Consider the following 27,833-nt stretch of genomic DNA (forward strand, 5'->3'; position numbering starts at 1 on the left):
AGTGACACTGGTAATGGTTCTATTGAGACCTCAGCTACAGATAAAGCTAACTAACTTTTGTGTTAATGATGTTGGAACAACAAAAGAAACAAATTATATGACATAAGAACTAATATAAAATTTCATCAAAATTGGTTTACCAACATCATTAACACAAAAGCTAACTAACTTTTGTGTTAATGATGTTGGTAAACCACTCCACTCAGTTCCTCATTGTAGCCTTCTGGCAATAGGATTATTGAATAATTATGAACAATCCTGATGCCAGTAAAGCTCCCAGTCCTGATATTGTTTTCCACTTGTTCTCAAAACCTGTGCTCCTTACTCCTGTTCTGTGGCATGTTTTTGCAGTTTCTTATTCCACCAGTGTTTTCCCTACTTCTTGGAAATTTGCTCATATCAAACTTGTTCCTAAAAAGAGTGACAAATTCCTCCCATCCAATTATCTCCCCATACTCTAAGGTAATGGAGAAATTCATTAACCACTGACACCTAAACTATCTTGAAACCTTCCATCTGCTCAGTGACTGCCAACATGGATTCCATCAGTTTTTATCCACTGATGGTATTTTGGCTTGTGTTAACTCATTCTTGCCCAAATTCATTGGAAACGTTTGGTGAAGCTCAAGCATTGCTCTTGACATTTCAAAGGCTTTTGATCATGTTTGGCCTAAAAGGTTTTTTGAACAAGCTTCCATCTTATGGATTGTCAACTGTTTTTTTGTAATTCGTATTCAATGATGTTAGACTGCTGTTTTCTAACTTCATTAATGCTGGTGTTGTTCTAGGTTCACACACGCTTCTTGATTAGACCGGGGTTCGAGCCCATCACCACCAAATACGGAGGATGCGCAAAGGTCAGGGAATGACCACCGCATATTCCCGGAGCAGTATGGCCTTAGTTGCTAATGCTCCTAAAAACCAAATAACAAACAAACAAACAGCTCTAGGTTCAGTTCTTTCTTTAACTTTTTTCTCTTGTATATTAAAGACCTTCCATATGAGTGGAAATCCTATCCTATTTGCTGATGATAGTGTATTGAATTCCACCTTCCAGTTTGAGAAATCTTTCACTGTGCAAACTGCTTCAACTTTTCAGATATCCACCCAATTCCTTAAATGTTGATCTTTAAGTAATTCTCCAATGCCAGCAAGATAACTTAGTTAATTTCAAACCTTCTAAAACTCAGTCTATATCTCACAAAAAGGATTCTTCTGCTCCAGTGTTTATCTTTTATGACGTTTAGATTTCTAGACATCCTGATATCTCAATTTGTGATTACTCTGATTTCTAATATCCCCCCATCATATAAACTCTTCACAAATATTGCTTCCTCGGCATCTGAAAAACTGGGTTGTTCCCTTTCTCTCATTGGTACTTTTTTTTTTTTTTTTATTGGCTCTTACTCTGTTCAAATCTTAAATTTGCCCTACTATGGAATATTGTTTCCTGCATCTGAATCACTGCCTCCATAACCTCTCTTTGTCTTCTAGATTCTTTTCAAAAAAGGGCTGTTAGGGTAATTAATGACCTATCTTTTACACAGACTCTTCAATGTCTGTCTCATTAATGTTCTGTTTACGTTGTATATCTTTTCTCTAGATACTTCCATGGGCACTGTTCTTCTGAGTTCACTTCTATAATTCCCCCCCCCCCTCTCTCTCTCTCTTCAAAACCAGTCCGAAACACTTGCTGCAACCAGTCAACATCCACTTACTGTCCAACTTCAAACTCCTAGAACCATTTTTTCCCCCTCATTTATCCCTTCAGTTTCTGTTTCTTTAAGCTAGACGGTTCCATAAATAGATAAGCATACATTGCATTTGGTCTGGATGAGATATATTATCCCCTTCTTCAGCACCTTGACAAGAAAGCTCTGAATTCTTTACTGTTATGTTTTAGCCATTTGTTCTCAAGAGTACTGCCCTAGTTCTTGGTGTTGCTCAATAGTCTTGACTTTTTCCTAAACCTGGAAAAGATCATATGAACCATCTTGCTATCAACAAATATCTTCAGTAATTGCCTTAGTAAGACATTAGAAAAAATGATTCACAATTAACTTGTATGGTATCTTGAATTCAGTTGGTGATACAAAAAGCTCACAGTTTCCAAAAAACCGATCAGTGCTAGACTTTATGATCAGGGAAGAATCCAACATATGGAATACTTTTATCCAAAATGAACAACTTTTCATGGTCTGTTTGAATGAAAAAGTATTTGATAACACCTGGCACTATAGCATTCTTCAAAAGATGCGTTCCACCAGTCTTTAGGGGGTTGGCTTCCTCTAATTGTTTAGAACTTTCTGCACAATGGAACTTTTGAATTGTGTTACAAAAATGCTCTGCAACAATTGATTGTCCTTGAGGGTACTACAAGGACAGAATTTTCGTGCCATGCACTTTACAGTAAGGAGAAACAGTCTGGCAGAGATTATTCCAGATAATATTGACACTTATTTGTATGTTGACCTTACAGTGTCCTGCCACTCAGAAAATATGCACTCCATTGAATGGCAACTTCAGCTATCAATAAATAGTTGATTTTTGGATATCCCATAATGGCTGCTGCCTATCCACATCTAAAACCATTACCATCATGTTTCAAAATGCATCAGCTTCATCCAGATCATGAGCTATTGTTGGGACCCAAACCAGTAATACTAATCTTGGGGACTTGACTGAGTGACTTATCAGAAGTGTAATTGGTGAAGTTTGATTAAAATTTCTTTTTATTGATTTGTTACTTTTCAAGTTTTCTGTTGCACGAAGTGCAATGATTAGCTGCCCTACGTTCTCGACGTCTGGGGTGAGCGGTTAGGGGTTCATCCCCCTGACCCGGCTAAACGGGTATTGAGTTGGTGGGGCAGAGAGAATTTAGTTTAAAATTGCATTTTGTGAAGTTTAAAGCTTTTGGGACCCCCACTTGTTTCACTTGAGTGGGGGGTGTTTTTAAATAAGTTTCTGAATAGATTTTTGGATTCTTGTGTTTTGAGTTGAAGTGTTGGTCTTAAAGACTATTGTATTATAAAGTTAAAGTTGTAAATAGTTGGCAATTACAGCCTTTTAATATGTCCGGTAAAAAGTCGAGCGCTGGCTCTCTTTCCAAGAAAAAAGCAGATATTGAGATGGAAGCAGATAGTGATTCAGAAGATTCAGAGAGTGAAAACTCTGAGGTTCAGGAAGAGGTGGAAGAAATAGTTCCTGAAGAAATGAAGCAAAAATCTGATAGTACTGGGACATCACAGGATACAGCTTCTAAAAGGAAAAAGCAGGAGATTTGGACACCAGAAAAGAAATTAGAAATGATACATAGTATGAAGAAGTTGTTTGAACTCTATGACAAAAAGTTCAGAACAAGGACCAGTGGTAACTGGATTAGAAAAAATAGTGGAGGCACGAGGGAGATTAAGGGCTCTCCTGTTGCAAAGAGAATATCGAGTAACGGGCAATGTAGCAACCAAGATTATGTAAATATGGAATGATCTAGAAATGGTCATAGTAAAGTTGGAGATAGACCTACAAGTAAGTAGAGCTGAAAAGAAAGGTATTCAAGAACAATATAAAAACGAATATGCTACTGTGGTAAAAGAAAAGTGTGTTACAAAACCCAGAGTGGCAATTATCACTACCAAGAACAGTAAACATAAATGTAGTGAAGATATTAAAAAAGATTTAATTAGAAAGGTGAGACCTGAACTACAGAATGTTAAAGTACAAAATTTAAGAGCTGTACAGGATAAGAAGATCGTCCTTGAAGTAGAGTCAGAAAAGGATATAGATATGCTCGTTAATTCACCAAAGTTTAAAGAACTAAAATTGTGTGTGGATAAGATAAAGAAGCGAAATCCTAAAATTCTGATTTATGATGTGGAACTAGATGTGAATAAAGAAGAGTTGAAAGAACAATTGTGGATTAAGAACTTGAAAGATTATGGAGTAAACCAAGAAGTATTCCAAGAAAGTTTTAACGTGATAAGTGTGAATAAAGCAAAGAGCAAGAAATTGAATAACTGGATAGTGCAGATAGCAGGTTCGGTCCATAAACAGTTGATTAGAAAAGGAAAAGTGTTTGTGAATTGGTCTGCCTGTCGGGTCCGTGACATTGTCACGGTGACCCAGTGTTACAGATGCACGGCTTTTGGCCATATTGCAAAGTTCTGTAAAATGAAAGCGTTTTGCGGATATTGTTCCATTGAAGGACATTCCTATAATGATTGTGTGAACAAGGAAATGTCACCTTGTTGTATAAATTGCAAACGCAGAAAAGAAACAGCAGAACATAATGCTGTAGACCATACTTGTCCCGAGTATGAAAAGGCAATGGCCTTAAGTCGGAGAAGAACAGATTATGGTTAAAAATGTTAAGTGATGTTGTCTGTGGTTATGGGTCTGTATATGGAGGTGCCGTGGCTTGTCATTGGCCTGGTAGGTAAGGCTTTAATGAGATAGTGCTATGCTTGGAAAGAGACTCAGTGTGAAACTACAGTTTTAACATTTTATAAAGCCAAAGTTTAACAATTTTAACCTCCGTTCAAGTAGAGGTCTTACTCCACGAGGAAGGGGCGGTAACTGTGGTCACACGGGATATTTGCTTATCTCTGTGTGACCACAGGCTAAAGACCGATATAACGAGTCATTTAATCAACAGAAATGTTTAGAATAATTCTGGCCTGATAACTATTGCAGTGATGATAAATCACATGAATAAAACTGTAATAAAACAAAAATTAAGACTTTTGCACAGATAGGCAAATTGCCTGTGTGGTGCACTGGAGGTTCTGTTGCTTAAATGGAAACCAATAATACTGAGCAACAGTATCTGGTTCTTACGTCTGGTATTTGATTACCCTAAACTACCCCTCCAGAAGCATATAATCTAACCATGAACTCAGTATATCTGTTCATGAGCAGATTTCCTTTCACTATTATACATATATTAAACCTCATATTGTTGGGACCCAAACCAATAATACTGAGCAACAATATCTGGTTCTTACTGTCTGGTATTTGATTACCCTAAACTACCCCTCCAGAAGCATATAATCTAACCATGAACTCAGTATATCTGTTCATGAGCAGATTTCTTTTCACTATTATACATATATTAAACCTCATATTCTGCTTAGACTATTGGAGCCGCCGGTTATACTGTTCATGTAAGACTGCATTCGTGTAGTTCTTTCCAGTTCAGAATAGGAATGAAATAGGATAGTATAATTTTTGTAGATTTGAAATTATATGATTATTAATGATTAAATCAACCAGATGCAGAAGAGTTCAATTTGAAGAAACTGAGTTTCAGTTTCTTTATGTCATATTTTTTTCATCTAGACTGCCAATTAAAACTTGATGATTGAACGTTTCATAAAAAATAAATAAATGAATAAAATTAAAAAACAAAACAAAAGAACAGTCTTTTAATGAACATGGGGTAGAATTTAATATTGTTTTTAAACAGTACTTTGCACTGGATGCAGATCACACAGAATATTTTCTGTGTGATCATATGGAGGTTGCTGGTTTCCAGGCAGTGCTCCATTGCAGTAAACTCTGAGTTTTATGTATTTCATACAACATTGCCTCTTTGGTGTAGACTTGTAGTGCACTTGACTGCTATGAAGAGGTTTGGTGGTTGGGAATGTTAGCTTTTGGGTAAGACCCCTGGGGTCATATATACAGATAAGGATGTCTACACAGCAAGATTGGACTTGAACATTGTCAGAAAAAAATTAACAACTGATCCTTAATTATTGTGCTTGTATATTGATTGCAATAGTATAGTTACATTAAGGTTGTTAACTTTTTGGATTCCAGCCGTACAGAGTACAAACCAAAGTTTATTAGTTTTTTTTTTTTAATATTGTGATATAATTAATAAAAATAAAATGTAATAATTTAGAAAGTTTAGAATATGGAAATCAGTAAAAACACTGAAAATTTGCTTTTGGCCATGTGTTCCACGTAACTGCTGACAACAGAGACAAAATATTCTGAATAGGTATATGAAAAATGTCCTTTATTAATATTTGAAGAAAATGCATCTAAATGACTGTCATATAACCTGTATTGAATAACATCACAAAAATTTCAGTTATTACAGTTTAAGCCAAATATTTATGATTGTCTCGGTCCTGTTATATGTTTCTTCTTGAAAACAATTTCTGTCTGATGAGCTAAATATAATTGGAATAAATTATATTTCAACTTATATTTAGCTTATTATTCTGCTTTTTAATATGTGAATCATGTATCACAATGTACATGTTTTCTTTCTTATAATTAAAGGTGGCAATTGAAATAAAATTAAGTTGTAATAAAAAATAAATACAGTCGATTCCGGTTATTTGGGACACATCGGGACTAGTGCATTTCGGCCCGATTAAGCGGCTGCCCCAATTATCCGAAGTTTCACATAAATAGTTAAAAATACAATGGACGCCTGCTTTACAATTGGTTCACTGTACAATCAAATCACATTACGATGGACTCACCGTAGCAAAATACCATTCACTATATGATGTGTAGTAAGTGCCAGTCATTGTGATCAGATTTGTGAATTGAATTTTAATTCTATTAAACAGCGATTCTAATTAGAAAATAGGAGAAATATTATCCACAGGCTATAAAAGTAAAGATATATTAAGCACAAATTTACCCTTTATTACCTTACCAATTAAAAGATACGTGATAATTGGAATAATTAATACGTACTGTAATATGTACATACTAACTAAACTAGTTGACATTTCTGTTCACTGACATTTGTTTGTGGGGGGGTTAAAATTTAAAATAGTAAAAAGATAAGCAATCAATAACAAAAAACACGGCACACAAATTGCAAGTAACAACATGCGCAAGTGAGAACAGAGTAACGAGTTACAAAGCTTTAAAAATAGGAATGAAGAGAAGATTCTGAAAATTATTTTTTTTTTATATGATTGAAGATTCCATGGAAGTGTAAACACATTTCACCACAATAACCCACAGAATTCCAGCTGTAGGTATTATTGCAAATTCAATAAGATCGAGTTTACTATCAGTTTATGATAGATTTCACTAACAGAAAAGCCCAATAAACAGGTGACTGCTAATTGTTTTTATTGTTTTATGGTTGTGACCTCTAGAAATCCGACTGAACTACATGGTAGGGTCGGAGACAATCGTAGGGTAATCTTCAGTGCTGCAGTCTCCTGCCCCGATTAAACGGCATGTTGTCCCAATTAAGCGAAGTAAACCTTGGCTATTTTCTTGATTGGGTTCTGTTTTTTAAGATTTGCCCCAAATAAACTGCTGCCCCGATTAACCGGCGGCCCAAATAACCAGAACCCACTGTACAAAAAAAAAAAAAAAAAAAAACGACTTTAGTTTTGTTAGTGACATTCTTTGCAGTATCACATTTGGTCAGTAAGATTTAAGAGAGTACTCTAGTTTGATAATTGCATATTTATACAATCTCATAATAACAAGAATGCATTAATAGGTCTGAAACTTCTTCCCTGACTAAACCAGTGCAATCTATCTTCTTTCTTTTGTGTACATATATTCTTTATTCTATCTTATTTACTTCCTCAATTATGGTCAGCTGCTACACCCTCCCATATTAAGTCTCCTCTCGGTGGAATATTGGCTAGTAAACAAACACAAAATCTTCCAAACTACATTCATAGAAAACTTCAGTTGGTTCCACATTAAATCTTTGCATGAAATTTTCAAACTCCTAGTATGCTCCCTTCTATTCAGGGTAAGGTTGGCTGGCAATCCCCACCCCCCACCTGGAATACTAGACAGAAGCCATCTTTAATTCTTTTCTCCAATTGAATCCTTTCTCTTGCTAGGTATTTTTCCTTATCCATCACTCAGACTTATTCAGCAAGACTTGGCATTTTATTCTCTGTAGACTACCAGTCCTTGTCTAAAAGGAAACTGTAGACACCTTTATTTCTTCTAACCTGCAGGCTTGTGTCTTTGTGTTTTATTATTAAATATGATTCTTGATGTAAATAAGACTTGTTTGTTATTACTCGTATATCATTGGATCTAATATACACCCTTCTGGCCTTTGATGCAACATACCTGATACATCAGATGTATCAGGTAGCATGCTGTAGTCTCAGAGAAGGACAGGGGATGGATTTTGGTTGCTAAAAAGGGATAAATAGTTTGATATTTTTACTGTATTCTTCGTTAATTAGCATACTACATTTTGTTCTACAACTATATTAAATAGGCTTAGTAGCGTTTGGTAGCTTATTTTTAAAATTTAACTCTTGATTTTTGTAGGTTGTGACTCGCCGCTTGTACCAGTGTTGGCGTCAATATTGTTGAACTTCCCACCATTGTTGTAGTCGATACGAAATAGTGTAACGTGTATAACTCAAACTGATAGTGTAAGGAATAATGTAAAATTAGATAGCGTAATATGTATGCTATCTAGTTACCATATTAGGAATCTGTTAGCTTAGTATAGTATTATCAATTAATCAATAAAAGTTATTAATCATTATTGAATTTCATTGTTAATTAAATTGTATTTAAACAGAAATAATGACCCAGACTAGAGCTGTAAAACAACGTGCATAGATTAGTGGGAGTGTGGCTCGGGAGAGAAATGAAGGTGCGATTCTCCAACACATCACAGTCTAAAAAATGTGCAAAATGTGAAACGTTTGTGGACTTTCTAGAACAGGACATGGGCTAGAGAAGGATGTGTTTATGTGCGTTAGATGCCTAGAGTGTCAAGAAATTAAGCACCAACTCAGCAATCTGATGGACGTCTATGAGATTTTGAGGCATAGGGCAGATGGCCTAGAAGAAATTAATATGACAAGCCCATCAAGCTCTCAGATGCCGAACTCAATGCAAGAGCACACTTCTGTACATCAGGCAACACAGCGGCAATCTCAAAGGCAGAATGCAATAGTCCCACAGGAATTAGTTATTGTTGTTGACTCTATTGTCAGGGAGATGGGGAATATATTATGGAAAAAGAATAGGTGGAACAGGACCAGGGTATGTCTGCCAGGGGAAAAAGTTGATGACGATCTAGAGTAGATATCATCTTTTAAGGGCACAAAAGGTGATATTGTTGTGCACATTGGCACTAATGACATTAAGAATAAGAGATCTGCAGATTTACTTAACAAGTACAGGTGGACAATACAATGTTGAGTCAATGTGGCGTGACATAAACACTGGGAAAGGAAAAATGAGAGTAGGAGTGTGTTATAGGCTTAATGAATCTGATTAGTATAATGAGCGATTGTGCAGATAAATAGAGTGGGCCAGTAAATCAGAATGTCTTATAATATTGACTGGAACTTGTTGGTTGGTCACTTGCACACCAGCAAGACTTTTGTGGATTTATTGGATGACTGTTTTCTACAGCAAAATATTCGAGAGGGAACCAGACGGAGTAGTGCTCTTGATCTGATATCAGCAGTTGATTATTCATACATAAGAATTTGCAGAAAAGAAAGAAAAGATCAGTACACTGTGATCACTATCACCACTGAGTGATAGTGATCACAATGTACTGATCTGGGATTTACTTAAAGATGTATCTACCATCAAGGGAAAGGGAAGGGCTTTTGCAAAGGTTCTACAGTGGTCCTAGACAGTTTTTAAATTCTATACAGTGGGATAAACTGATCATGTTGCCAATAGTGAATTCTAAATGGGAAGCCTTCAGGAGCTTAATCTTGGGAGCAATTAGGCTTTTCATACCAACTAAGAAATAATGTTCAAGGTTTAGGCTTAAATGGATGTCAGATGAATTAATAAGGTTTGTGGCAGAGAAGAAAAATGTATGGGATGCATATAAGTTATCAGGTGACACAGAAGCCTATGGCAGTTATAAGCTAGTCTGTAATCAAGTCACAAAGGAGGTTAGGCAGGCAAAGGCAAATTATGAGAAATCTTTGACAAAAGGATGCAAAGAAAAACAGCAAACAGTTCTTTACTTATGATGGTTTGACTATTGATGATCATGCTCAGGCAGCTCATAAACTGAATGAGTATTTTGCTTCTAAATTCACTCATGAGGAGTTACTCAAGGAGGAGAATGCCAGAAGTTTATCAAACTCTTACATGGAGCAAAGTGATTTTGTAATAACTCAGAGAAGAAACTGTTGAAGTGAAACTTAAGGAAGGCACCTGTAGTGGAAGGGATCTATCCAGTTACATTAAAGGAGCTAGCAGAGGAAGTAAGCAAACCCTTAGCCATAATGTTCAGTGTTTCCTTGGACTCATGGGATGTCCCCACGAACTGGAGGTGTACAAATGTATTCCCAATTCACAAAGGGGGTTCAAAAAGTAACACAAATAATTATAGACCCTTTAGCGTAACTTGTGTTCTGAGGAAAATAATGGAGTCCTGGTCAAAGAAGCATTGCAGTTTTGTCTAATGCTGGAAAGAAGCATTAGACAAAACTGCAGTAGTAATTAAGACACAGCATGGGTTTGTTAAAGGAGGGTCTTGTCTGACCAATTTGATTTGATACTACGATGGCTCACAAAGGAACTGGATGCAAAAAATAATTTTGATGTCATATATTTGGGTTTCAGGAAAACTTTTGATACTGTTAAACATGGGAGCCTGCTGTACAAATTGGAGCAGTGTGTCATTAACGGCAAGCTGCTACAATGGATAAAGTGGTAATCAATGGACACTGCTCTTCGTGGACTAATGTTATTAGTGTAGTTCCCCAGGTTCGCTGCTGGACTCATTGTTGTTTAGTGTATTCAATGATATTGATAAAGGTATATCAGGCTTAATATTCAAGTTTGCAGATGATACAAAGGTTGGCAGGGATGTCAACGGCAGTAAAGACACTATGTTACTGCAACTGGGTCTAGATAAGTTGGGCAATTGGGTTGAGAAGTGCCAACTGAAGTTTAGCATTGACAAATGCAAAGTACTGCATTTGGATAACAGTAACCCAAGAGAAATGTACCTACTCTGTGGTATATGGGAAGTGGAGGGTGTGGAGAGTGAAAAAGACCATGGAGTCTTGTCTATGATATATATGGTCAGGCCACACCTTGAGTACTGTGTACAGGTCTGGACGACTCATTTTAGGAAGGATGTAGAGTTGCTAGAATGAGTACAGAGAATGGCAATGAGATTAGGGAGCAGTAGAAAGGGTTGCTGTTACCAAAATAGGATTAATTTCTCCAAATTGCAGCCTGTGAAAACTTATGCACCTGCGAGGTGATCTGATTGAGATGTATAAGGCCTTGGAAGGTTTGAGCAAGCTTAACGCCGATGGGATTCATCCTCTTGGCTCAGATTAAGAACCTAAGGGGGCATAGTTTCAACTTGAGAAAAGACTGTTATAGAATAGATCTGCAGAAATTTGCCAGTATATAGTTGATTGATGGAACAGACTTCCATTTCTTGTTGTGGAAATTGATAGTATAAATAAATTTAACTCTGAGCTGGACATGCATTTTGAGTGAATGGATGGTGAAATGGGATGGGTTTTTTTTTTTTTTTTTTTGCTGAGGCTGCATAAACTTGCTTTTTTGTATTGTATGTCCCAACTAATGCTAATTGTGAAATTGTGTTTGGCTGACACATCAAATAAACAGATTTTTTTTTTTTTTTTAATTTACTTAATTTACTTCAAATGTGCTTAGTTTTCATTTCTTAATTCTTTTGCTCTGGATTGGTAATGTATACAATTATCTCATTTTTAGTTTCATTAAAATTTTTAAATTGTTTTCAATTTCGTTTGTAAAATCATTGTCAGTGTATAATCCTGTTATGTGGGTGATGCAATCACATTTCCTGTTGCATTATCTGGGGATGTGGTGATGCTTGGATGCACCACGAGATGGAAACAAGCCAGTGGCAGCGGTGTCCTGCTTTGGGCAATCATCCCTGGATTCAGTCATCCATGTGCTGGGCACTCTGATGTCTACTACTAACTAAACATCAATGCTGACCAGGTACGCCCTTTCATGGCAACGGTCTTCACCTCTGGTGGTGCCATCTTTCAGCAGGATAATGCCCAATGTCACACCACCTGGATTGTTCCAGGTATTGCCCTGGCCTCCAAATTCCCCAGACATCAATCCCATAGAGCATCTGTGGTTTGTGTTGGAACAGCAACTCCGATCTGCGACAACTCAACCATGGGCCTTACAGGAGTTAAAGGATCTTCTGGTTACATGTTGGTATCAGATACCACAAGACACATTTAGAAATCTTGTAGCGTCCATGCCATACCTTGTGTAAGTTGTTTTGGCTGCATGGTGGAAGACTAACATCATATTAGGTAGGTGGTCATAATATTTTGGCTCATCTGTGTGTACACACACACACACAAATACAGAGTGCATGGGTTACCGGGTTCCTTGGTAACACAGTGCTGTCATCCCTCTTGCTAGTGGATGAACCCACCGCTTGGCAGGTATATAGGTACACTGCATTCATGCACTTGGCAATTCGAAGTCAGTGTGGATAAATGTTGTCAGTTAATTGACTTTGAAAGAGGGATGATAATGTTTGCCCGACACATGGGTCACCCTTATCGCGGAGGTGGTACTGAAATTAAACTTATTAGACATTATCAAGCATGTATTGAGAATATACAATTTCTGGAATAACACCTCCCATCAGAGCCGTGCAGGTTGAATTTCTTCTCATCCAAGAAGATAACTGACTTCCACTGCGTGGGGTCCATTTGATATGCTCCTTACACAGTGCAGTGAACAGAGAAAGGTGGTGGATGAACGTGGCCCTCATCGTCTGTTTTGTTTGGCCCTCAATGTCGTATTGTTAGTATTAGTAACGGCCGCATGGTGCAAGAAAGCCTATGGCTTATGCTGCACCAGCCAAAAAAAAAAAATCCGAACAAAACAATGATAAAAATAAATAAATAAATAATAATAATTAATAAATAAATAAAAAATAAAATAAAATATAAATAAAAAGCAAATTAAACCTATCATCCTATGCGCTTCCCTTACCCGAAAGTACTATCCAGATGACCTTTGAATTTCCCCAAACTGTTGGCCTCTACCACCCATGAAGGCAACTTATTCCAGTAATTTATAACTCGCTGGCTAAAATAAAACTTCCTGCAGTCCAATCTAAACATTTCCCCCCCATAACTTGAATTTATGTCCACTAGTTCTAGCATCATTTATAATCTTGAAAATGTTGTCCTCATTCATTTTACTGATGCCTCTCAGAGCCTTAAACACCTCAATCAAATCTCCTCTAAGGTGTCTAGTTTCCAAACTCTGCAACCCACATATTCGAAGTCTTTCTTCATAAGGACGCCCTTTTGCCGATCTCACCAGGCGAGTTACCCTTCTTTGCACCCTTTCAAGAAGCTCGATGTCTTTCTTTAGGTGCGGTCTCCATACTTGAACACAGTATTCCAAGTGTGGTCTAACAAAAGCCTTATATAATGGGATTATCACGTCCCTATCTCTACTTGCAAAAGTTCGATAGATCATCGATAGGACACCATGGGCCTTCCTTGCAACCTGTTTACAATGCTCAGAGAATTTTATGTCTGACCGTATCGTAACACCCAAGTCCCTTTCCTCCAGTACTCGGTTTAGTTGAACTCCACCAAGTGAATAAGTTTTTTTGGGATTACTGTTTCCCAGGTGTAATACCTTACGCTTTGTTGGATTAAAGCACAGCTGCCATTTTTCTGACCATTCTTGAAGTCTATCTAGGTCTCTTTGAAGAAGCTCAGCTGGACAGTGATCATTAACTACTCTAGCAATTTTAACATCATCTGCAAATTTAGACATCACACCCTCTATCCCTTCATCAATGTCGTTTATGAAAATTAAAAACAACAGTGGTCCTAATACTGATCCTTGGGGAACCCCACTTCTTACATCAACCCAATCTGAGGAATAGCCATTTATCACAACCCTCTGCCTCCTGCCCTGAAGCCATCCTTCTATCCATCTAAGGATTTTCCCAGTGATTCCAACCTGTTCCAGCTTATAAAGCAACCGCTCATGTGGGACTGAGTCAAAAGCTTTGCTGAAATCTAAATAAACAATGTCGAAATTATTCCCTAAATCCAGCTCATGAGTGACCCTTTCGAAATAGCGAACCAGATTTGTTAAACATGATTTTCCCTTTACAAAACCATGCTGAGTATCCTTGAATTTCAATTCGATCCAAATGATCCTGAATTCCACCCTTGATCATTGCCTCCATGATTTTCCCTACTACTGAAGTCAGACTGGCAGGTCGATAATTTCCAACTTCACTTTTAGAGCCACCCTTATGTATGGGAGATACATTTGCACTTTTCCAATCCAAGGGAATCTTCCCATTGAGGCTAATTATGCTCGCATAATTAGCCTCAATGGTTCAGTGCACTCGCTTGCCGCCTCTCTTAAGCTTATAGGGTATATTCCATCAACTCCAGGAGCCCTACTGCTCTGTAGGCTTGAAAGTTTTTTTATTAAATAATCTTGCGAAATTTCAATATCATTAATTACATATTTTTTAACTTCGCTCCCACAATTTCCCATTGCCACAAAATGCTTTTCATTTGTAAATAACGATGCAAAATAACTGTTGAGTTCATCTGCAACGGCAGCTGGTGTATTTATTACTATCCCCTTTCCCTTACGTAAAGGTCCGATCTGGTTTGTTCTGCTCTTCTTGGCATTTATATATGTGAAGAATTCTTTATCCCCCCCCTCTTTGCTCTGTTTGCTAGTGATTTCTCATAAACTGCCTTTGCCTGTCGAACCTTTTCTGTGGCTCTATTACAGATCACCTTGTAGCTGTTATAGGCTTCAGTACTTTTTATTGCTCTGTAACCTTTCCATGCCACCTTTTTCTGCTCAAGTAATGTGGCAACTTCACTATTCATCCAACTTGGAACCCTTCTCGTGGAGTATTTTTTTTAATGGTATATATAATGATTCAAGGCATCTGTGATTAATGTTTTAAAAGCGTACCACAGTTCAAATGTATTCATTTTCTGCACGATATCTACCCAGTTAATAGAGGCCATGTAGTACCTTAAGGCATCGTAATTTTCTTTTCTGAAATTAAAACCCATTCCTTTCCCTTTTACTTCTGCTACCTCTCTTGTCATCATCCACCGTAGAACTCCGTGATCACTTCCTGCTACTGGTTCCTCTACTGTCAGCCCTGTTATGTCATCTGATTCATATGTGATGATGAGGTCTAGGATATTCTTTTCTCTAGTACTTTCCCTGACATGTTGATACAAATAAGTCATCTAGTTGATTTAAAAATTTTGTTCCACATGTCGAGTTTCCTTCCCATTTACTCCAATCAGTTAGAGGCAAATTGAAATCACCCATAATAAGGCATTGACTTACTTGCCCATTCCATTTGCATGTAGAGGCTTTTGTCATAATCTTCACAATCACCTGGTCTGTAGATTACTCCTACTCGCATTATACCTTTGTTTCCAACTATCTCACACCATACAGACTCTATACTAGCATGTGAAGTGTCTGAATCCGGAAAAGCTATCGTCGCACCCAGGCTGCTTCTGATAAGAAGCATTACCCCACCACCCCTTCTATCTGCTCTATCCTTCCTAAATACATTATACAAGCCGTACTGAAACATATCATCCCCAATTTCCGGGTGGCACCACGTCTCTGTAAGCCCTATTATGTCCCGTTACTTGTTTTAACCAGCAGTTCGAATTCGCTCATTTTATTGACGACACTTCTAATGTTACTGTATAAACAATTAAGATTTACTGTTCTTGTATATTTAACAACCCTTGAAGTTTTTTAGTCTCTCTTCCCTGATATTAGCTACCCGCTCACGTGAAACGTCTTTGCCCCCAGAACATATAGATAATACGTACAGTTGAGGTAACAGATAAGAACTCTTAAGGTATGTGCAAGAGTTACATTGACCAATATTATCAGATAAATGCGTGTCAGTATTACCCACATCCCCCCTAACTAGCAGTTTCCCTGAACCTTTAAACCTGAACCTGTTTCGGCCAACTGGAGAGTGACAGTGGCACAAATCACTGCTGACTTCAATGAGGAAGGTGCCAGAAATGTCTCTACCAAAACCATCTACACGTCACCTTGGGTGAAAGAACATCAGCACTGGACATTGGATGATTGGGGGCGGGTCTCCTGGTCAGATAAGTCCCGTTTCCAGTTATTTCGAGCGGATGGGAGGGTGCTTATCTCACGGAAGCTGAACAAAGCTATGCACCCATCATGTCAACAAGGAACTGTTCAGTCAGGTGGGCTATTGATAACGGTCTGGGACATGTTCACCTGGCACATGTTGGGACCTCTGCTACATCTAGATGCATCTCTGAATGAGCCTGATTATGTGTTCATCCTTACAGATTATCTGCATCCCTTCATGGTCATCGTGCAACCACAGGGAAATGGACTTTTCCAGGATGGCAATGTGCCTCCACACAGGGCCATGGTGACTAGAACATGGATGGTTGAAACAGTATTCCGAAGATTTTACCCTTATGGAATGGTCTCCCCGTTCACCGGACATGAACCCTGTGGAACGTCTTTGGGATGATGTGGAATCATCCCAAAGTATGTGGGATGATTTAACAGGCATCATTGGAAATACCTGTTGAATGCTTTCGTGAACTAGTGGACTCAGTGCCTCGCTGTGTGACTGGCGTAATATAGGCGAAAGGGGGACTTACCTGTTACTAGGTAGGTATCCCTTTATTTCTGTCTACTCAGTGTGTGTGTGTGCGTGCGTGCGTGCGCGCGCACTGGTGTTCAGTGCATCGCCTAGGAATTTCACAATTATAACCTTTTTTTTTGTGATGCTATGTTGTTACATTAATGACTAGCATCACAAATAGAAATATAAACAAAAGATATTTATTAATAGTTAAGGCAAAGCTAAGTAATATTTGACAGGTGCAGTCAGTCCTCGTATAACACGTGTTTAAACTACACGAATTGGATCATACATGATTTATAAATAGGGGAATGATATCTTATATAACACGAACCGAATTCGCTTATGCACGATTCGCCTTTGTGTTTACAAGAAATGGCAGTCGAACGCAGAATAACCCCAACCGAACTCAACACGATAGGAATGAAGAGAAGATTCTTAAAATGTATTTATGTTTTTTATATCAGTGAAGGGGAAACACATTTCACCATAATAACGTAAAACCCCACACAATTCCAGCTATCGGTATAATCGCAAATGCAATTAGATCGAGTTTACTACCAGTTTAGCATTAGCATTAGTAGAGGCATTTGATGCAAGAAAGCAAGCTTATGCAGCATCAGCCAAAAAAAATAAAGTAAAATAAATAAATAAAAAATAACCACTTCCACTTCACCCCTCTGTTCGTTCGAAATACCTGTCCAGCCGAGCCTTAAACTTATTTAGGCTATCAACTTCCACGACAAGGGATGGAAGTCTGTTCCACCCGCTGGCTAAAGGCAAATTTCCGCACATCTATCCTACATCTGTGTTTCCTCAATTTGAATTTATGCCCTCTGAGGTGATTATTCTGAGCAAGAGGAAGAATCCCATCAGCATTGAGCATGCTTAAACCATTCAAGGCTTTGTACACCTCTATCAGATCGCCTCGCTGGTTCCTAGTCTCCAGACCCTGTAATTTGCAAAACTTAAGCCTTTCTTCGTAAAAGCACCCATTTGTTCTATTCACTAATCTCGTTGCCCTTCTCTGTACTCGTTCCAGCAGCTCTACATCCTTCTTGAAATGAAGCCTCCAGGCCTGTATACAGTACTCTAGGTGTGGCCTGACCATTGCCTTATACAAGGGAATAATCACCTCCTTATCCCTGCTAGAAAAATTGCTATATATCATTGACAATACACAATGAGCTACTCTTGCAGCCCGTCTGCACTGCTCAGAGAACTTCATATCTGCCTCCACAACCACCCCCAGGTCCCTTTTATTCTCTACCACTGTCAGTGTAGTACCACAGAGTTATGCCGACCGGGCTAGCCGAGTGGGTAAAGTACCTGCCCGGCAACCCAAAGGTCGCGGGTTCGATTACCGCCTCGGGCTTGGATCAAAGTACAGTAATACCCCGAAGTTACGCGATAGGTGGGTCCGACGAAAATCACGTAAGTCGAATTCGCATAAGTCGGGGTACAACTTTGCATATAAATACATATAAATTTTGCTTAATTGGGACCAAGGACTAACAAAAAACTAGTTTAGAAGAAAAATATTAATAAAATTGCAGTTCTTTATACATATTAATACAAAATATGTATTAAAAAAACAAATGACTTACGTAAAAAAGTTATTTCGATGTCGATGGCTTCATAAAATCTAACAAATTCGTCTGACGACACAGCGCGTTCTTTTTTTCATGCAGAATTTCTTCGTTGCAAGCTAATAATTTTTTTATTCCTTGCTTTGTAGCTATAATGCGTTCTTCGTTGGAGTCTATGTTTTCTAAAATTTTTAAGCCCTTTACAATTGAGCCCTTTTCAATTTTCAACCTGTCAAGTTTGCAATTATCATGTGCTTTTCGCCGTTGCTTCATTTAGGCCTGTAGCACGTGCAATATCACATGGTCTTTCATTTCGCTCAAAGCGTTTCACAATTTCATATTTTTTCTCTATCGACAGAGGTGGACTGGCCATAAGCCCTACCGGGGAAACCCCGGTGGGCCAGTGTGATTTTGGCCATAAACCATAGTATGAGGCCACTATAAATTTTCCCGGGTAAGAATTTTTGACCCAGTCCGCCTCTGTTTATCGATAATTGCTTTTCTTTTTCTCTCTGAATCTGCAGTGTCTTCACCAGGATGCTTCCTTTTCACACCTTTTAAGCATTTTACTCATTTTTAGGGAATAAAGCACAATTACAAAACGAGGAGGCACGCTTGATACGCATAAACAAAGCTGCGCGCGTGTAGCAACTGAATAAACAACACCATAAAGGCAGAGATACACTATTAACACCTCACATTTCTAGGGGTTACTACCATAAAACAATAAAAATCCAGTTGCGTTTCTGCTAGTGAACTCGATCTAATTGCAGTTGCGATTATACCGATAGCTGGAATTGTGTTGGTTTTTACGTTATTACGGTGAAATGTGTCATAAAAGCAGCAAAGTTGAATTTTGTTCATCTTTCGCTCTCATTCTCCGCCGTCGCACCGCATATCGATAACATATGAAAAACGACCTTGAAGATAGTGGGCGGCCAAACGAAAAAAATCAAGAACCGCGTAACTCCGAGTTCGCGTAAGTCGGGGTAGCGTAAGTCGGGGTATTACTGTACTGCAAAAAACCTTGGGAGGTGCAATATGGCCACAGAAGCCGATGCGCCAACAACTACCAAATTAAAAATCAAAATCAACCACAGAGTTGATACGTTGCTCTGGGGTTGCTGTTTCCCATATGTAGTACTTTACATTTGTCAATGTTAAACTTCATTTGCCACCTCTCAGCACATCTGCTCAACCTTTCCAGATCCTGTTGCAGTAGCATAGTGTCAGTAGTGTCCTTGACAACCCTCCCAACCTTCGTATCATCTGCAAACTTGGACATTAAGCTTGATATACCATAATCAATATCATTTATAAATACAGAAAACAATAATGGACCCAATACTGAACCCTGAGGGACTCCACTAATAACATTAGTCCACGATGAGCAGTGTCCATTGATTACCACTCTCTGTCTTCTCCCTCTCAACCACCCCTTTATCCATAGCAGCAATTTGCCTCCAATGCCACACTGCTCCAATTTGTGCAACAGTCTTCCATGTGCAACAGTATCAAAAGCCTTTCTAAGATCCAAGTATATAATATCAAAGCTATTCCCTGCATCCAGTTCTTTTGTGACTGCATCATTGTATCCAATCAAATTGGTCAGGCAAGACTTCCCCTTAACAAAACCATGCTGTGTCCCAGCTATAACTGAAGTCTTGTCTAGATGATCCTGCAGTGCTTCTTTAACCAGTGCCTCCATTAATTTTCCGGGAACAGAAGTTAAACTCAAAGGTCTATAATTACTTGTGTCAGCCTTTGATCCTCCTTTCTGAATTGGGGTCATATTTGCACATCTCCAGTCCTACCTCCCCTGAGTCCAAGGAATCCCTCATAATTATGGCTAAGAGTTTGCTTACTTCCTTTGCTGCCTCCTTTAATGTAACTGGATAGATCTCATCCACCTCAGATGCCTTTCTTGTGTTTATCTTCAACAATTTCTCCTCCACTTTACTCTCAGTTATTACAAGATTGTCTAGCTTACTGACAGAGTTGAATACACCTCTGGCATTCCCCTCGCTGAATAACTCCTCATGTGTGAATGTTGATGCAAAATATTTATTTAGTTTGTTAGCTACCTGAGCAGGATCATCAACAGTTCATCCATCGATATCAAGTGGACCAATCTGATTCATCCCCTTCCTTCTAGAGTTTACATAAGTAAAGAACTCTTTGCTGTTTTTCTTCGCATCCCTTGCCAAGGATTTCTCGTAATCTGCCTTCGCCTGCCTAACCTCCTTTGTAACTTTGTTACAGATCAACTTGTATCTATCATAGGATTCTGTGTCACGTGTTAATTTGTATGTATCCCATGCATTTTTCTTCTCTGCCATATGCCTCATTAGTTCATCTAGCCGACCGGGCTAGCCGAGTGGGTAAAGTACCTGCCCGGCAACCCAAAGGTCGTGGGTTCGATTCCCGCCTCGGGCTTGGATAAAAGTACTGCAAAAACCTTGGGAGGTGCAATATGGCCACAGAAGCCGATGCGCCAACAATTACCAAATCAATCAATCAATTAGTTCATCTGACATCCATTTAGGCCTAAACCTTGAACAATATTTCTTAGTTGGTATGTAAAGCCTAGTAGCTTCCAAGATAAGTTCTTTGAATGCTTCCCATTTTGAATTGCTGTTGGTAACATTATCGGTTGAACCAATTGTATAGAATTTAAATACTGTCTCAGTCCATCGTAGTCGCCTTTACGAAAGCAATACCCCTTCCCTTTACCCCTAATGGTATTTACCTCTTTGAGTAAATCCCACTTCAGAACACTGTGATCACTGCCACCTAGTGGTTCATTTATCTGCAGATTCTTAATGCATGAAGAATCACTCCTGATAATCAAATCAAGAGTATTACTCCCTCTAGTTGCCTCCCACACATGCTGATGTAGAAAACAATCATCCAATAAATTCACAAAAGCCTTGCTAGTGTGTGAATGACCAGTCCCCAAATTCCAGTCGATATCTGGGAAATTAAAATCCCCCATTATAAAACTCTCTGATTTACTGGCCCACTCTAATTCTCTGTACTCATCAGAGTCATTAGGCCTATTGCACACTCCTACTCTCAATTTTGATCTCCCAATGCTTATGTCACACCAAACTGACTCGACACTGCACTGTCCAGCGATGTCGACTGGCTTCACTTCCTTGGATTTTATGTGTTTCTTAACTAATAGCCTAATCCCTCCTCCCTTCTTATCCTGTCTATCCTTTCTGTAGACATTGTACTCCCCAAATTCCAGTTCTGCATTCCTTATATCTGTGTGACACCACGTCTCTGAAATCCCCACAATATCTGCCTTTGATGTTTTGAGCAATACCTCAAATTCATCAAATTTATTTACTAAACTCCTAGCATTGGTGTACACGCAAGTGTACATGCACCTGCTCTTCCTCTTAGTCACCTTAACACAACCCATGTGTTTACTTGTCCCCCAATGATTACCAGCAGTCTCTGAAATATTCGGCATTTTCTGCTAGTGGAATCTGTTTATAACAGATTCCACTCGCAGAAATGCAACTGGAAATTTTTATTGTTTTATGGTAGTAACTCCTAGAAATGTGCTTTACTAAAATGTGAAGTGTTAAAACTGTATATCTGCCTTGACGGTGTTGTTTATTCAGTTGCTACATGCGCGCGCAGCTTTGTTTATGTGTATCAAGCGTGTCTCCTCATTTTGTAATTGTGCTTTATTCCCTAAATATGAGGAAAATACTTAAAAGGTGTGAAAAGGAAGCGTCCTGGTGAAGACACTGCAGATTCAATGAGAAAAAGAAAAGCAATATCGATAAACAGAGGCGGACTGGGTCAAAAATTGTTACCTGGAAAAATTTATAATGGCCTGATACTATGGTTTATGGCCAAAATCACACCGGCCTCCCACCCACCGGGGTTTCCCTGGTAAGGCTTATGGCCAGTCCGCCTCTGTCGATAGAGAAAAAATATGATATTGTGAAACGCTTTGAGCGAAATGAAAGACCATGTGATATTGCATGTGCTACAAGCCTAAATGAGGCAATGCCGAGAATTAGAAAGGATGCAGAGAAAATAAAAAGAAGTTTCATAGCAGAAACAACTCAGTGTAATTAAAATCCATTAGATTAAGACACAAAGAATTGGAAGAGGTGGAATGGCTGTCATCTGTTTGGATAGAAAATCAAACAAAAAACAAGTTTGCTTACAATAGAAGCAAAAGCATTAGCAATATTTTATTGCATAATAGTCTTTAATAAAGGACGTGTTTTATAATACGTATATAATAATACATATTTTATTACGATTATTTATTGTGTTTGGTAATGTTTTGGTTACAAATGTGTGTTCAATCTTGGGTGGTCGGCACCTAACCCTATTTTTCCCATAGGGCCTGTTGTTTATATTGCACAATTCTGCATTGCATGAGGGTTTCTAGGAACACAACTATTGTGCTATACGAGGACTGACTGTACTCTAAAAATATTCCAAAATAAGCATTTGCAACCTTTGTACAAAGTTTTGGTAAAAATGGCAATTATGGCTGAAATATTATCAGAATCCCTCAGTTTGCTTCAGTTTATCATTTTAAATGGAAAACAAAATGAAAAAGTTAACCACGTGCAAACTGATATTTAGTTGAACCACCTCTGGCTCTGATGACAGCAACACACTGTTGAGACATTGACATGATCAATTCGAAACATGAATTATAGCTTCCTGAAGTTCATAAAGGATCTTTAGTTTCTTTCTGGCAACTGCATATTCCACACGATGCCAACAGTTCCTTATAGGATTCAGGTCCAGCCTGTTTCCTGGCCAGCTAAGAGTTGTAATGGACCGTTCTTCCAACCATTTTTTCACCTGTAACAAATCTAAACACATTGCAGGTACTGTCGAACCTGAAATGCAGAAATGAAGCTAAAGTAACTACAGAAGTGCTCACCTATACTTTTCGCCCGATGGCAAGGAGCAGATTCGTCCTGAAAGATGCAGTTACTTGGCAGGTTGAAATTGTCTGTAATAGTTGTCAGCAATTTGCCTTCCAAAAAAGCCAGGTATCCATTGGCATTTATGGAACCTTTTATAAATTGCTGTTACTTCACTTGCTACCACTCCTTAATGTACTTCCCATTCTCTTTTCAGCTCAGACGAAGAAGATTTATGGTTTTTAAGGCAAAAGTGCTTCAAAATGCGGTCCTGTTTTGGCGTAAAGACTCGTTTGCATCTGGTTCCTTTTTTCCTAACAGCAGACCTAGTATTCTTGAGTTTGGAAAGAAATCTACTTACCGTCAACTGATTACAAGACACTATGAGCAATATGATGGGAAGGACATCTTCCTAATGTAAAGCAACAATAGCACTCTTTCTTTGTGGTGTCAACTGCACCTAACTCGCCATCTTAATACAAGCAAGGAATGACTGCAACTCTTGCAGAGCTTGCTTATATTGTTGAAAGTAACAGCTGATGCAATATTATGTCGTCACCTATGATGCATTTCAATCTTATCTGATGCATGAACGTGGCCCTCAACATTGTCTGTTAGAACAAATATCTGTAAGAAATATTGCCATATACTTACATTATTTCGATGACAATTACAATTTTAAGGGTTGATGCACTTTCTTTGAACACCAATATATATATAATGAGTCAAATCTCATTAATACAAAGTCAAAGGGACCGAAATTTTCATGTTTTGTAATAATGATATCAAAAATAAAATAAATAATTTTAGATTAATAAACTAAATAATAAAAATAAAAGCGTTGTCTAACAATATGGTAATAGGAATAACACACATTTTAAAGATTTTATTTTTGGTAAACTAAGGAAAGGAGTTTACAAAAATAAAAAATATTGTATAGTTTATATTATGATAATGTCAATTCCGGTTATTTGGGCCACATCGGGACTAGTGCATTTTGGCCCAATTAAGCGGCTGCCCCAGTTATCCGAAGTTTCACATAAATAGTTAAAAATACAATGGACGCCTGCTTTACAATTGGTTCACTGTACAATCAAATCACGTTACGATGGACTTACCATAGTAAAGTACCATTCACTATACAATGTGCAGTATGCTCCAGTCATTGTGATCACGTTTGTGAATTGAATTTTAATTCTATTAAAACCGCGATTCCAATTAGAGAAAATAGGAGGAATATTATCCACAGGATATAAAAGTAAAGATATATTAAGCACAAATTTACCCTTTATTACTTTACCAATTAAAAAATTAAATATGTGAAAATCGAAAGAATGTATGTGATAATCTGAATAATTAATACGTACTGTAATATGTACATACTAACTAGTTGACATTTCTGTTCACTAACAATTGTGGGTGGGGGTTAAAATTTAAAACAGTAAAACGATAAGCAGTCAATAACAAAGAACTTGGCACACACAAATTGCAAGTAACACAATACATGCAAGTGAGAACGGAGTAATAAGTTACAAAGCTTTAAAAATAGGAATGAAGAGAAGTTTCTAAAAATGAATTTTTTTATGATTGTGGATTCCATTGAAGTGTGAACACATTTCACCATAACAACCCACAGAATTTCAGCTGTTGATATTATCGCAAATTCAATAAGATCGAGTTTACTATCCATTTATGAAAGATTGCACTAACAGAAAAGCCCAATAAAATTGTTTTTATTGTTTTATGGTTGTGACCTCCAGAAATCCGACCAAACCTTGTGGTGCAGTCGCAAAGAATCGTAGGGTAATCTCTAGTGCTGTGGTCTCCTGCCCCGATTAAGCTACATGTTGTCCCAATTAAGCGAAGTAAACCTTAGCTATTTTCTCGATAGGGTTCCGGTTTTTTAAGATTTGCCCCAAATAAATGGCTGCTCTGATTAACCGGTGGCCAAATAACTGGAATCCACTGTATATACAATACTTTAGTATCCCTCCGTAGCCAGGTGGGAAGGAGCAGCAGTGTGTAGCACACACTTCTTGATTAGACCGGGGTTCGAGCCCATCACCACCAAATACAGAGGATGCGGAAAGGTCAGGGAATGACCACCGCATATTGCCGGAGCAATATGGCCTTGGTTGCTAATGCTCCTAAAAACTTAATAACAAACAAACAAACTTTAGTATCAAGTAAAAAGAATTACATACTTAATATAAAAGGAGACATACAAAGCATTAAAATTTTGATAAATTAATCTAATTTAAAGAAAGAATCCAATGTTGTTTGCACAGGTTTTGTCCTATTTGCCTTTTTAACTACAGCACAGACTCTATCAAATGCAATATTTTTTTTGGACATCTTTTTTTGAAGGCAGTGTGTGTGTGTGTGCTTCTTCACTTTCGCTATTGCTGGTAACAAAAACATAATCATTATGCTTGGTGCTCAGCAGCTGTTCTGATGTTATATTTCTGTGGTAGAAATTTCATCCACCTTCACAGACTCTTCATATTCACCAATAAAATCCATATGCTCCTTCAAATTGCCCCATTCCTCAATGTTGCTATCATGTTCATTTGCTGGACCCTGTTTTTCGATGATATTCTCTCCAAAGAAGCAGTTGATTATTACACTTGAGGCAGTACTGTCCCAAGCAATAAGAAGATTATAGATAGCATCCAAGACATTTTCCTGCAAACTGTTCCCTCCTATGTTGTGGATCAAGTTCCTTTTCAGGCTGGCTCCATATGCTCTTGAGCGCATATAAAGCCTTTCCTTTGCAATGTCTGTTTTTCTTCGTTCCATCCTATCAGCCTTGTATAATTTTTAGTTTAATTTCCAGGCTTAATTCCATCCTTTTACATTTTAAATTAATTTAAAGACAAGTTCCAAAAAAGACATCAGCTCAGATAAAATGGCACAAAATATAGATTAAACTGTAGCAAATTACTCTTTGAAGTGGTATATCAATTGCAACTGACCTTTTCCCATGGAGAGCAAGGGAGTAAACAACTTATAAAAACTGTTTAACATCTCATCCTTCATAATTTTTTTCGGAGTGCACAAAAGTTGTATCTACCATAAACTGGTGTTGTTTACACAAAAGTAATTTTTATCAAGGCAGTGCCATCCTTCGAAAGCAGGGAACTGGGTGGGCAGAAGCAATAATAGGGGCAATAATCAGACAACTGCGCTCAAGTCTGTATTACACATACAAAATAACAATATTTATTTCTCACGGGATGAAAACGAACTTTGTAATACATATTAACCGAATTTTGTAATGAATTAATATATTTACATAGAAAAGCCTATCCTTTGTCAGGGGAATGGTATATGTGCTTCATATGAACGAGTACATTTATAAACTGAGTTTGTATTAACGTGATTTTACTGTATATTAGATGAATAACTATAGCATTATTGAGGGAAATAAATAAAAATGATTATAACTATGTTCATTTATTCTTTTCATATTAATAGGTGTTCAAGGCGGACCATCTTTATCCTTTCCTCCGGGATCACGGCGTCCTCTCTTGGGTGGCCCAGGGAATGATGATGATAGTCTTGAAGCTGCTCTAGGTCTTGGAGAATTAGCGGGTCTTACAGTCAACAATGAAGCAGATTCTAGCTATGATGTAAGAAATTTCTTCATGCACTTCTGTTAAAATTCTTTTTACATATTAAAAAAAAAAAAAAAAAAAACCATCATCCTTCCTGCGTGATATATGAATAAACACACATGCACACTCATTTTTAATTACTTATGATAGTTTGCTATTCCTGGTAGTGTTGCTACGGCACTATGCTTATAACAAACACCGGGCTAGCCGAGTGGGTAAAGTACCTGCCCGGCAACCCAAAGGTCGCGGGTTCGATTCCCGCCTCGGGCTTGGATCAAAGTACTGCAAAAACCTTGGGAGGTGCAATATGGCCACAGAAGCCGATGCGCCAACAACTACCAAATCAAAAAAATCAATCATAACAAACACAGTGTCGGGTCACCTGACAGGTAGCCAACTTTCTCTCTGGGAAAAGTTTTGAGTTTTAAATTCTGCTCTAACAGTCCCAGTCTTTCTTCTATTTTTAATTGATGCAATGCTCAGATTTTAAGTAAGTCAATTTTTTTATTTTTCATTGTCCAATAAACATTTTATTGTCAGAAAAATATAAATTCTGCTGAAAACCACAAAAAAACGTTTTAGATCTAAAATATAAACATGAATCGATTAGTCTCTGCCATTTTCCAGTTCAAAGGATGTGTCTGTCTGTCTGTCTGTCTGTCTGTGAATTTTTTAACATGCATGTATATTTCTGCTTTCCGGGTACATAAGTATATTGGAGTATTAGTTACTTCATTTGAACATTTCTTTCAAATTTGGAACATTTCACAGCTCACAAAATTTGAACCCACTGAGTAGCAACATAGAGTAAATAGAAGTAGTGAGTAATGCATTTCATCCTTATTGTGCAAAAAAATAAGAAATCTCTCAAAAGAAACTTGTGTAAGGCAAAATATTTAACTAACTACTGGGAGAGCTAAAGCAAATAACCTTAACCTGTAAACAATCACATAAATTGAAAATTAGCAGTGCTGACACCTTTCAATTGACCGAAACATTGTTAGTTTCAGATAGTTACAGAGACAATGTAATTATCTGAAACTAACAATGTTTGAGT

General features: G+C 37.8%; 1 protein-coding gene across 5 annotated transcripts in view; it reads left to right on the forward strand.

Moving 5' to 3' along the window:
- The window catches only part of LOC150084775 (striatin-3-like), a 751,872-nt gene that overhangs the window by 351,727 nt on the left and 372,312 nt on the right, over positions 1-27,833 (forward strand). For all 5 annotated transcript variants that reach the window (XM_090376594.1, XM_090376597.1, XM_090376596.1 and 2 more), the window contains one exon: positions 26,637-26,791. In XM_090376594.1, coding sequence (XP_090232720.1) covers positions 26,637-26,791 — 155 coding nt within the window. The remainder of the gene's footprint in view (positions 1-26,636; positions 26,792-27,833) is intronic.

Source organism: Mastigoproctus giganteus, chromosome 6, assembly GCF_048544385.1.
Source record: "Mastigoproctus giganteus isolate SK-2022 chromosome 6, ASM4854438v1, whole genome shotgun sequence".
Taxonomy (NCBI): Eukaryota; Metazoa; Arthropoda; class Arachnida; order Uropygi; family Thelyphonidae; genus Mastigoproctus; species Mastigoproctus giganteus.